Source organism: Bison bison, unplaced genomic scaffold (genome assembly GCF_000754665.1).
Source record: "Bison bison bison isolate TAMUID 2011002044 unplaced genomic scaffold, Bison_UMD1.0 scf7180017864215, whole genome shotgun sequence".
NCBI lineage: Eukaryota > Metazoa > Chordata > Mammalia > Artiodactyla > Bovidae > Bison > Bison bison.
In genome coordinates this window covers 1,326,446-1,339,193 of record NW_011494787.1, presented here as the reverse complement: position 1 = coordinate 1,339,193, position 12,748 = coordinate 1,326,446, and the positions used below count along the sequence as shown (strand labels likewise).

The following is a 12,748-nucleotide window of genomic DNA, read 5'->3' as shown; positions in this document are numbered from 1 at the left end:
GAGAAAATCCAGGGTGATCCTGAAAGGGGTCTAAGCACTCCCTTACCCCCTGCCCTGAAGTACACGGAACAGTCGTGTACTTCACCAGAAGTGTACCAGAAATATATCTCAATGCACTGCTTGGGTCCATCTGACTGACCAATACCATCTGTCAGAGAGGAAGTTTAATACTCCCCTCCCCAAATCTGGCTGATGAAACACCTAGGTGAATAAGCTACTAATCACTTTACAAAAGTCTTCTCTTTGTGAAATGCATCAACAGTTCCTTTAAAAGGCAACTTCTTAATGTGTTGAAAGGCAACCAGCTCCCCCAAAATTGGTTAACAAGTTGAAGATGGCTGGTGAAAGGAACGAAGTTACTCTGGGCTCCAAATCCTCCCCTTTTCTGTCCCCTATCAGCCAACCCCATCAAAGCCTACAACCCCAGACTTACCAACTCCCTCTGTGTGTAAATTCCCCAGTAAACCTCCTACACTAGATGATAGCAAAAACTCTCCTTCTCCTAGAGAATCTAGGGAATTGCTGAGGTAGCGAGTCTGTTATGCACCTGACTTTGTGATGTGGTGCCCAGGTCTCCCGTTTGCTGGGAGACCTTGTGGAAGGGTGCCCAGGAAAAGACAGAGGGATTTAGGGTGTGCCGTGGAGCAGAGACCATCCCCCACTCTCCCCTTGACCCCACCCCTGCCTCCATCTCAGCATGGAAGCCAAAGAGACAGGTTAGACTGGGGGTTGGGGGTGGGAAGGAAGAGTAGCAAGGAGAATAATGGGAATGAGAAGATCTCTAGGAAAAATGAGAACACCCCAGAAAACAGATGCTTCCATTTGTCACAGGTACTCCAAGAAAAGGCCTTCTAGGGACAAGTGCTACTTCTCACTATCTACCCCGGGTTCTCTAGCACTCTGACTTAACACAAGCAGCAAGAAGGAATGAGAAATACAGTGGGGAGAATCCTGAAATAGCCCTGATTTCACACATGTTCCGTATCTGTGTGCCCAGAAGTCTAGTTCGGGGACATGGGAAACTATGGTCACTGTAGCTCCAGGGGCTTCTTTGTTCTCCATCAGAAGGATATTTCTGTCTGTTCCTGCAGGAGCTGCACAGCAACCCCCTTTTCTACTCTGCCAAGGCCAAACGACTGGATCTGTGCCAGGGATTGGTAGGTAAGTCTGCACAGCCCCGAGACACACCTGGTACCTGCCAGCCCAGCCCAGCCAAGGCAGAGTGGGGTGGGGAGGAGGGGGTTTGAGAGATCCCAAGAGAGGAAATGGCCACCCTGAGCTCCATCTTGACATGCTGTCATTTTCTGGCAGAATGATCACAACCAGTCGGTTCTCTGAGGATGCATGGGAACACCACACCTTGCCTAACGATCCTCCCCCCTAACCAGTCTCCAGGTCTGGGTTTCATCTTGGGAAAATGGACTCACTCTACCATAGTTCCTGTAATGAGTCCTTCTTGGCACACCAGTCACTAGATGCTTTAGGAGCCGAGCAGACCTATCTTCAACCCAACTTCCTTTTTAGAGGAAGAGGAAAAACCCTTGGCCATGAGGGAAAGCACATGTGTAGTCATACCCATTTCACAGACAGAGAAATGGAGTCCAGAAGGGTTGAACTTTTCTCAGAAGTGCATAAATCAGTTACAGAAGCAGGATTTAGAAAGGTTTGGTTGGGTTTGGGTCCCCGTTCCTGATGTTGGGGCATATGGGAAACTAAAAACTAGTCTGGGAATATGGTTCAGTTCTTGGTGTCAAGTCTGATTTCCAGACAATGTTCCCTACCCCTTGCTCTGCTCACTCACCATCTTTCTCTCTGATACAGAATTCCCTTCTCTTAAATTAGGCCACAAGTCCAGAGAGGATAGCAACTGGGACCAGGCATTTCTTGCCTGCAGTTAGTCCTCTAGATGCACGTGGACACTGGTAGCTTGCGCAGGCCTGTACAGCACATCCACGGAGACACTTGCAGTCTTCGCATGTATGTCCAGCAGATTCATGTGGATTCCATGTGCTCTCTGGCTTAGGTGACTGCTGGTTCTTGGCGGCTTTGCAAGCTCTGAGTTTGCACCAGGACATCCTGAGTCGCGTTGTTCCCCTAAATCAGAGTTTCACGAAGAAGTATGCTGGCATCTTCCAGTTCTGGGTGAGTGTCCTCTGGGTGCCCCAGCCTGGGGGAGGCCATAGGAAAGAAGGTTCTGGAAGAGTCATATCTCTGCTCCCTGGGCTAACCATCCTCCATGGCCTTCTGTCCTTCCAGTTCTGGCACTTTGGAAAGTGGGTTCCGATTGTGGTAGATGACCGACTACCTGTGAATGAAGCTGGCCAGCTGGTCTTTGTCTCTTCTACCTACAAGAACTTGTTCTGGGGAGCTCTTCTGGAAAAGGCCTATGCTAAGTAAGACAACTGCACAAACCTTTCCCCTTTCCTTCCTGGCCCTTCCCTCCTCCTCTGTCTCTGTCTCTCTCTCATCAACATTGAGGGAGGGCAAGAGGAGGCAGGGGAAGTTTATCAAGTGAGATACTGAGGCCTAGCTCAGCAAATACAGAAGTGACACATCCAGGGTCTCTTATGTAAGGGTCACCCCACTGGAACAACCTTTCTGGAGTCTTACCTTTCCCTGATGGATGGACTTGTGCAGTAGGAATAGAAACTGAGTATATATTTCTTTTTTGCCCCTGGGATGGGAGGAAGGGATAGCAGACACATGCCCTGGGAATAACCAAGCAGGGGGTTCTTTAGACTTGTTTGGACTGTCCTGTGTACAGTAGAAACACTCTTTCTTCTCTCACATCTGTTCCTTTCCTGGGCAGGCTCTCTGGCTCCTATGAAGACTTGCAGCGTGGACAGGTGTCTGAAGCCCTTGTGGACTTCACTGGAGGGGTGACAATGACCATCAAGCTGTCAGAAGCCCCTGACAGCCTCTGGGATGTCCTAACCCGAGCCATGTACAGCAGAACCCTGATTGGCTGCCAGACCCACTGTGGGGTGAGACTAGGCTGTGCCCTGGCAGGACAGTGTCCTCCCCACTCCCCTTCCCTTCACCCACCAGCTGCTGCTCTTGCCTCAGTGTATGCCCCGGACTCCCCCAACTCCCTCACCCAGAGTCCTGATGTTCAAACTAAACGAGCAGAGCTGAGCCCCCGGGGCAGGCAAGAACCCCGTAGAATACAGATGGTGTGCAGAGAAGGGAGCTAACATTTCTTGAGTGTCAACTACATGCAAGGCAGTTTACCGGCTCTGCTAGCTATCACTGTCTGATTTCATAACAAACAAGAACCCGGAAACTGTAGTAGAAAGTCCTCAGTTTAGCCCTGCCTCCACTAATGACCATCGTGTCGCCTCACATGACTTAGCAGCTCTGAGTTGAGTTGCCCTCTGGAAAGCAGGGTGCCAATCACTGAAGAATGGCACCCTGACTTCTTCAAAGGCTCAAATGAGACTGTGGGTGCTGAAGAGCTTTGAAAACTGTAGGGAAAGACCACATAGGTCTCTCCCAACCCTTCCCATAAACCCTTGCTCCAGCCAGCAGGTCCCTCTGACTTCCAGGTTGGCTGTATCCCACAGCCAACAGGAGTTCTGACAGGAGTACTGACAGGAGTTCTCTATCTCTGCAGAAGGAGCGGGTGCTGGAGAATGGGTTGGTGGACGGCCATGCCTATACACTCACAGGCCTCAGGAAGGTGAGTGGAACCTGGCCCCTCTGTCTCTCTTCCGCCTCTCCCTTCTCTCCAGGGCTTCTTCCCAATGCCTTACCTCATCTTGGTGAATGTTACTATCTATGCCCAGTCTAGGGGTCAGTTCTCTGGTGGGCCTGCCAAAGCAGGCGGTGGGCTCCCCAGACCTCTGTGCCACTTTTCCTGGGTGAAATGGTAGGTTCAGGTTTTGCCGCCTCCAAGTATCATCCCAGCCTCTCTTGCCATGGGGCAGCCCTGGCCAATCGGCCATCTAGCCCCGATGGCTCAGCGGGTAAAAGAATCTGCCTGCAATGCAGAAGACACAGGAGCCGTGGGTTTGATCCCTGGGTTGAGAAGATCCCCTGGAGAAGGAAATGGCAACCCACTCCAGTACTCTTGTCTGGAAAGTACTCTTGTCTGGAGCTCATGAGGCTCCTCTGTCCATGGGACTGCAAAGAGTCGGATATGAGTGAGTGACCAAGCATACACACAGCCCTCTTGTGTCTCGTAACCATTTCTTGAGCTTTGCTTTGCCCTGGGCTGCTAAATGATAACTTTTCTATCTGGGGTTTCCCTTCAAATTCCTGCTTCTTTCCCACATGCTCCTTTTCAACAGTCTTCCAGTTTCCTTCCATCGCTCTTTACCTTTTGAGCTTTATTAAACATTGAGAGGAAGATGAACCAGACAGGGACCCTATCTACAAAGAGCTTACCATCAAGTATGGAGACAAATCATATTTGAAATCTATAGGGAAGCAAAGTAGAAGCTGAAAGAAGGAAGCAATAATGAAAGTCTTCTCAGGTTTAGAGGTAGGAGAGAATATTTATCTGGTTTGGTTGGAGGGAAATCAGAAAAGGCTTTGTAGGGTAGGTGGCCTTGAGTTGGCCCTAAAAGATGGGTAGATTTGTGTCAGGGGAGAAGGGCCTTCCTAATGGAGGGAGCAGCAGGAGCGGAGCATGGAGATAAGGAATCAGCAGGTTGAATCTTCGAGAACTTCTGCTATTCTGTAGAGGATGTGACTTCCCCAAAGTCCTCCAATTCCCTTAAACTCTGGTTCAGATTTTTTCAACTCCATTCACACCTGACTTCTATCTCCTAGATCTCCATCAATCATATTTGGTGTGTTAAGAACTTTTTCATATTTAGATAACAATTTATACTTTAAAATATTTATTTTTATGATTTTATATTTATTTAACAAAATTTAGCACTTAGTATGTGATACCGTCTTAACTGCTTTACCAGTGTTAACTCAGTGCTCATGACAGTCCTATGAGTAGGTACATTAGTAAGAAATTGGGAGATGTAAAGCAAGAGAAATGTCTTTTTCACAGTGTTTTCTTAAGCCAGATGTCTGAAATCCAGGGGACCTTAGTGCCATCTTCCCTCTGATGGCTTGGGGAGAATCCTTCTGTACCTCCTCCCACGCAGGGTGTCTCCAGCTTTTCCTAGCTTCACACGCATAGCTCCAGTTTTTGCCTCCATCTTTACACGCCCGTCTCCTCTGTCTTTCTCTTTCTCTTCTGTAAGTACATTTGTCATTGAATTTAGGACCCGCACTAATCCAGGGTGATTTCGTCTCAAAATCCTTAACTTAATTATACCCGAAAAGACCCTTTTTACAGATTAGATCAAATTGACAGATTCTCAGTAGACGTATCTTCGAATGTTCAACTCATGCAATAGACGTGATCATTAACTTCTTTTCACAGATCAGGAAACAGACCCAAAGAGGTTAAGTAACTTGCCTTAGGTCTCACAGAGAGTAAAACAGCAGAGCCATTTTCTCCTCTGCCAACTCCTAGGGCCTTTGAGGTTCATGTCAAGGTCTCAGCTGCAGGCATGAAATCACCCAGATGTCCGCAGCATTTGCTGTTGGCCCTCAGCCCAGCCACCTGAACTGGTTCTCATTTCGTGCAGGTGACCACCAGACATGGACCTGAGTATCTCGTCAGGCTCCGGAACCCCTGGGGGAAGATAGAGTGGAAAGGAGACTGGAGTGACAGGTGAATGTCTGAGGCTGGCTGGGAGGGGTGAGGATGGGGTAGGTGAAGGCTGCAAAGAAGTTTGTTGTTGGGACACAAATTCCAGTGCATGCTTTTGGTCTCAGGTTGAATCAGGAAAGCTTTTAGACTGTGTGGACCAATCCCTCATGTTTATAATTATTATTATTTTAAATTGAATAATCGTTGATTTACAATGTTGTATTAGTTTCAGGTGTATAGCAAAGTGATTTACACAGACACACACACACATACATATACAATGCTTAAATATACAGACCAATCTGCTTGTAATGCAGGAGACCCAGGTTTGATCTCTGGGTGGAGAAGATCCCCTGAAGAAGGGCATGGCTACCCGCTCCAGTATTCTTGCCTGGAGAATCCCATGGATAAAGGAGCCAGAAGGCTATAGTCCATAGGGTTGCAACGAGTCAGACACAACTTAACGACTAACACTTTCATTTCATTCATTATAATAATTAAAGTTAATATTTATTGAGAACTTGCCAGCATTGTGTTAAACCTTTTGAATTTTGATCATTTCATTGAGTCCTCCAAATAATACTATTATAAGGTAGGTGGTTTCATCTCCATTATGAAGAAACTGATGCTTCAGTTCAGTTCAGTCACTCAGTTGTGTCTGACTCTTTGCGACCCCGTGGACTGCAGCACGCCAGGCTTCCATCACCAACTCTTGGAGCTTGATCAAACTCATGTCCATCGAGTCGGTGATGCCATCCAACCATCTCATCCTCTGTCGTCCCCTTCTCCTCTTGCCTTCAGTCTTTCCCAGCATCAGGGTCTTTTCCAATGAGTCAGTTCTTCGCATCAGGTGGCCAAAGTATTGGAGCTACAGCTTCAGCATCAGTCCTTCCAGTGAATATTTAGGACTGATTTCCTTTAGGATGGACTGGTTTGATTAAGTGAATTCTTTAAGGTCTCACAGCATGACTCAAGCAAGGTCTTTGGCATCTAGTCCAGTGCTCTTTCTAGTCAGTGTACACTTGGACTTGTCGAGTCAGCGTCAGACAGATCAGGCTTGGCCCCTGCACTCTAATTACACTTAATGACCTCTGGGCATTCTGATTAGATGCCTACTTTTTGATTGTTTCTGCCTAAAATCAACCCTGGGGCTTTACAGGCTACAGGCTGGCATAGGGCACAGGCAGAAAGGCAGACCAAGTGTTATAGTCCTTCCCCCTCTGGCAATGAAGATTTATAATACTTAACTCTACGTATCACTTGGGGGCTTTCTTGATAGCTCAGTTGGTAAAGAATCTGCCTGCAGGAGACCCAGGTTCAATTCCTGGGTCGGGAAAATCCACTCGAGAAGGGATAGGCTACCCACTCCAGTATTCTTGGGCTTTTGTTGTGGCTCAGCTGCTTAAGAATCTGCCTGCAATGCAGGAGACCTGGATTGGATCCCTGGGTTGGGAAGATCCCCTGGAGAAGGGAAAGGCTACCCACTCCAGTATTCTTGCCTGGAGAATTCCATGGACTGTATAGTCCATGGTGTAGCAAAGAGTCAGACACAACTGAGTGACTTTCACTTTCACATATCACTTAAGAGTACAGAAACATTTTCACATGTTCATTATCACTGAATCATTTTTATGTGTGAAAAATTGAAGGCTCAGAAAAACAAGTAGAATTTTACTCCTGATAGGTTGTACTGCACTCTATTTATTATATTTTAATAAAGAGAATTGTCAGAGGGACTGGATCTATGTAGAAAAATGGCATCCAAAGATATACTTAAATTTTAAAGTGTTACAGAAATATAGTGTCATAATGTTGCTAGTAGTTTGTTTAGGAAAACAAGTGCTTGTTTTGAGAAAAAATGATGAGTTAAATTAACTTTGTCAGCTGTGTGATCTTAAGCAACCTTTTTTGAGCCAGAAGTATGATAAGGATTAAATAAAATGATGGGCTTTATTCCATAGTGTCTAATCTGCAGTTAGTCTCATCCAAAGTAGTTTTAATTTTGAATAAATATTTTTTAAATCTAGAGATACCATTTGAGAATATCTTTCACTTTGCTTTTCATTATGTCCATAGTTCCCTTTACATCTTTGGGAACATGGAGCATATTTATAATAGGTGTTTTAATGTCCTTATTGACTAGTTCAATCATATTTCTCTTATTTCTAGGTCAGTTTTTATTCCTGGTCACAGATCACATTTTCTGCTTCTTCATACACCTAGTTATTTTTTATTAGATGCTGGACATTGTAAATTTAGTTGCTTAGGGATTAAAATGATACTTTGAAGTTTTCTTTTAGGACAGATCTAGGAAAAAGTGTATTGGGGGGATAATTTGACCTCACTACTAAGGTGTAGGCTCTTTGGGTTCTTTACGGAAGACCCCATGTATTCTGTAAGGGCTTTTAACCCTGGCTGGTGGGAATTCAAATGATTTCCAACCTGGTGTCAACTCTGGGAATTGTTCTCACTATAATCCAGTCTTGTGAGGTTTCATTTCATGTATGCACAGATTCTATTTTAGCCAAAGACTCAAGGGACCCTCTATGAAGTTCTCTGGAGCTCCTTCCTTAAGTGGCACTGTCTCCAGCAAATTCTAGCTGCCTGGTCCTCCCTGAACTTCAGACTCTGTCTCCTCCACTTAGCAAGACTGCCGGGCTCTTTCAGGGTCCATGTCCCTGCATCACTCTCTGGGGAATTAGTTTCAGGCAGGAGTCTAGTCAGTGTTAGGGCTCACTTCATTTGTCTCCCTCCTCTTGAGGTCACAGTTCTGTGCTGCCTGCTGTGTCCAAAAATGGTTATTTCATGTATTTTGTCCGATTTTTAGCTGTTGATAGTGGGGAAGTGATACATGAAAGCCTTACTCTTTTATGGCCAGAAATAAAGTCCAAAATGACAGGTTGTGAAAAAAAGAAATAGCAATATAGATTCCAGTGGTAGTTCTGACATTTAATAACTTTGTGGCTTCAAGCAAGTGACCTGATCGCTTTTAACCTCAATTTCCTTACCTCTAAAAATGACAGTGGGGCTTCTCAGGTGGCGCTGGTGCTAAAGAACCTACTGGTCAGTGCAGGAGGCATAAGAAACACGGGTTCGATTCTGGGTCGGGAAGATCCCCTGGAGGAGGGCATGGCAACCCACTCCAGTATTCTTGCCTGGAGAATCCCATGGACAGAGGAGCCTGGAGGGGTACAGCTCATAGAGACACAAAAGAATTGTTCACAACTGAAATGACTTAGCACGCACGCACACAAAAATGACAATAAAAATCCCTAGTTTGTAAAGTTGTTGTTATCCTTAAATAAAACATGTCAAGAGCCTAGTCCAGAGCTTGACTCAGAGTAAGTGATGTGCCTAGACTGAGCAACTAAGCCCATTACAGAGCATTTACTGAAGAGTTTCTTGCATGTCCTTTGTAATCCATTCCTCCCCCATGAAAACATTTCTTTTCTGTTTTCAGCTCGAGTATGTGGGACCTACTGAGCCCCAAGGAGAAGATTCTGCTGCTGAGAAAAGATGATGATGGAGAATTCTGGTATTTGACACAGGGACTCAGGACAGACGCCCTGGCTTACATTAGGACATCCATTCAGCAGACATTTATAGGATGCCTCATATATGCCAGGCATTTCTTTTAGGAGATCAAGAAGACCCTTTAGGGGCTCACAGCCCAGCAGAGCAATCCAACATCCACAGTCTCTGTGCTAAGAGCAGAGACCTGTGGCATGGAGCTCAGTGGGTGCTCAGAGCAGAGAGTGCGGGGGCCACCACCTCCTCTGTGACTGCTGTTTCTTGCCACCTGCGCCCTCCAGAGCAAAGCGGTACTACCCTACCCACCCCAAAGCCTCTAACCTCTTTTTATGAATGGCCAACGCCCTGAGCTGATGCTGCTTTTGGGTGTCTGACACGAGCCCCACCTGTTCTTCATTTCCTCCGCATTTCACCCTTTCCAACCTGTCCCACGGGCCCCTCTTCTCCCCTTACCAATCCTTTTCAGACTTATTCTTAAAGAGGTCATTGAACTCAAGAGCCCTGGAAATACTACTACTTTCCTGTTACAGAGAGTAAACTGAGCATTTGCTGGTTCAGGTGGCATGCCTCGGGCCATAACATTAGCCTGTAGGGGCAAAGATTTTTTTAATCAATAGATGACTAGGAACAGATCTGTGTGATTCTCACTGAACATGTCTAATACCCCAATTCTGCTTTATCACCACCATCAGTGGCACAGGATCATTGCCCTCAGGCAGCCGTTGTTGGAGGCTGCTTTCAGCCACAGAGTAGGGTTTCTCCGTAGCACCACTTGCTGGTGATGGACCCTCACGCTGCTCCAGCCAGCCCCACTCACCTGGGTCTGCATGAGGGCATGGAGGATGGGGCCCTGGGTCTGGAGAGGGCTAGGTGCCTGATCCTTAGTTGCAGCTTCCCTCTGGTCCTAATGACTGAATGTCATCTCCATGGGCTTCCCTGGTGGCTCAAAGGGTAACGCATCTGCCTGTGATACGGGAGACCCAGGTTTGATCCCTGGGTCAGGAAGATCCCCTGGAGAAGGAAATGGCAACCCACTCCAGTATTGTTGCCTAGAGAATCCCATGGACAGAGGAGACTGGTGGGCTACAGTCCATAGGGTCGTAAAGAGTCGGATGCAACTGAGCGACTACACTTTCTTTTCTTTCTTTTATTGTCTGCACAGGATGTCACTGCAGGACTTTAAAGCACATTTCATGCTTCTGGTCATCTGTAAACTGAGCCCAGGCCTGCTGACTCAGGAGGTGGGCCAGAAGTGGTCGTACACCATGCTGGAGGGGAGATGGGAGAATGGGAGGACTGCTGGTGGCCAGATGAAGTTGCCCCAAGGTGAGTGTGTATATGGAAGCCAGAGGCTTTCGCGGCTAAAGTGGCAGCTTCTCCAGGCAAAGGCGGGGCTGTGGGCAGAGCCGTTCCCCGGGGCACCTAGCTGAGGAGGTAGGGGGCTTTGCTGGCCGAGCTGTGTGTGCTGGCCCTGGGCTGTGCCCAGTGGGAAGATGGGACACCTTTGTCCTAATTTGCACAGAGGCATAGAACTCTGTCAAACTGCCCATCTGTTGCGGTTGCAGCTTTCTAGAGGGTGGGTTCTCTTTCCCCCAGCACCAGGAGGCCATAGGTGCACATGCATAATAGAAAAGTTACATCTTTCTGTGGTTTTTGGACAAGGCCTTAGATGTGCTGAAGTAACAACCCGGTAACAGGCAGGATTGGAATTAATATTTATATTGTATGTATCAGGCCCTCTTTACTTAGAGTTTGATAGAGAAACAAAGTCAAGGATTCCCAGGTCATCAAGTACAAGAGATGAACATATATACATTCTCCAAGTGGAGTGGTTTGGGGACTGCATCCCTTTCTCCACAGTGGAGGTACTGAGCCATCTCCATGGTAGGAAAGATTAGAGGGGTAGGATCTCAGCAAGGTCACAGTGGTCTTAGCTCTGACTTTCTCTCCCCCTCAGCCCTGACTTTCTCTCCCCTTTAGTGTCCCCCCAAAGGCTGAAGCTCCTCATAAGCTAAGGCGTGGTCCCCGTTAAAATGCAGCTGCCCTGGCACCACGGGCATCTTCTCTCCAGTTAGTTAACACAGTCACCAACCCAGGCAGTGAACATACAGGACACAAAGTCTGTGCCAGGCAGTGTGCTGGGCCAAAGCTATTAATACAGGGAGAGTAACCTTTGGTCTCAGAGAAGGCAATGCCAACCCCCTCCAGTACTCTTGCCTGGAAAATCCCATGGACAGAGGAGCCCGGTGGGCCGCAGTCCATGGGGTCGCTAAGAGTTGGACACAACTGAGCGACTTCACTTTCAATTTTCACTTTCATGCATTGGAGAAGAAAATGGCAACCCACTCCAGTGTTCTTGCCTGGAGAATCCCAGGGACGGGGGAGCCTGGTGGGCTGTCGTCTATGGGGTCGCACAGAGTCGGACACGACTGAAGTGACTTAGCAGCAGCAGCAACCTTTGGTCTGTGTGTCCACAAAAGAACCCGAGGTGAAGGAGGTGGGTGGGAAAGGGACAGAGCTATGGTGGAAGAGGCCCCAGCTCTGTCCAGGTGGCCCTGGAGTGGGAATCCCAGGGAGGCGCCCTGTATCTGTGCCCCTCCCTGTGGTTTGGCAAGCAGGATGCTAGGGAAACTTGTCTCACCTTGCTGTGTTTTGCCCCAGACACATTTTGGAAGAACCCACAGTTCCTGCTGTCAGTCTGGAGGCCCCAGGAGGGCAGGAGGTCCCAGTTGCTCTGCAGCGTGCTGGTATCCCTGCTCCAGAAGCCCAGACACAGGCACCGCAACTGGAAGCCTCACCTCGCCATTGGCTTCTACCTCTTCAGGGTCAGTAGGCCTCTCGTGGGGTCTTATCCTTTCTTCCTGTTCCCTGTCCTCTTTACCATCTGTCTCTCTGTCTGCCCACCTCCTTTGACCACCATGGGTGCAAATCCTGTCTCTGTCCCTTGGGAATACGTGATCTAGAACAAGCCACCTCCTTGCATTTGAACATCAGTTTCTCCATCTGTAAAACCGGGACAGTGATAATTATGCAAAGGGTGGAGCAGAAGAAGATCCTGTGGATAAAGCTTAGCAATGTACATGGCACAGTACAATGTTGATATAGTTGATACAGTTAATTCTGGTTCCCTTTGTCCCTCTCCCCAGGCCAAGCTTACCTTGCCTCACCGTTTTCCAGAATTTCTAATGATGGATTAAAATGTCACTGACTAGAACTACAAGTCTGCTGGGAGGGGCGGTGGCCTCTGGGTAGAGCCTTCCTGTAAATCAGCCTCTATTAGAATTTGTGCTTGTGAAAGAGCTGGATTTAGCACCTCACGAGGCCTCTTTTTTTGTTGTTTTTCAGGTGAACCAGGTGAGTCGCACACTTGCCCACTGGCCCTGGTTGGGAGTGATGTCCCCATGGCAGGGGTCACTGTGACTGCAGGAGCCTTACGTAAGGAGCTCTGGAAAGGGCTGGCAATAATGCCAACTGCCTGTGTGTGCAAGCACAGAACATCTGCTGTTCTTTTTAATCCAAGGTCCCCCCTAAAGTCCCTATGCCTCTGCAGAGAGGTCT

The 12,748-nt window shown here is 47.7% G+C and overlaps 1 protein-coding gene across 1 annotated transcript in view; it reads left to right on the top strand.

Annotated features, from left to right (window-relative positions):
• Positions 1-12,748, top strand: part of CAPN14 (calpain 14) — a 36,951-nt gene that overhangs the window by 9,989 nt on the left and 14,214 nt on the right. The window contains exons 3-12 of the mRNA XM_010845285.1: positions 1,092-1,161; positions 2,024-2,142; positions 2,257-2,393; positions 2,810-2,984; positions 3,617-3,679; positions 5,595-5,680; positions 9,120-9,194; positions 10,353-10,516; positions 11,852-12,015; positions 12,536-12,544. Coding sequence (XP_010843587.1) covers positions 1,092-1,161; positions 2,024-2,142; positions 2,257-2,393; positions 2,810-2,984; positions 3,617-3,679; positions 5,595-5,680; positions 9,120-9,194; positions 10,353-10,516; positions 11,852-12,015; positions 12,536-12,544 — 1,062 coding nt within the window. The remainder of the gene's footprint in view (positions 1-1,091; positions 1,162-2,023; positions 2,143-2,256; positions 2,394-2,809; positions 2,985-3,616; positions 3,680-5,594; positions 5,681-9,119; positions 9,195-10,352; positions 10,517-11,851; positions 12,016-12,535; positions 12,545-12,748) is intronic.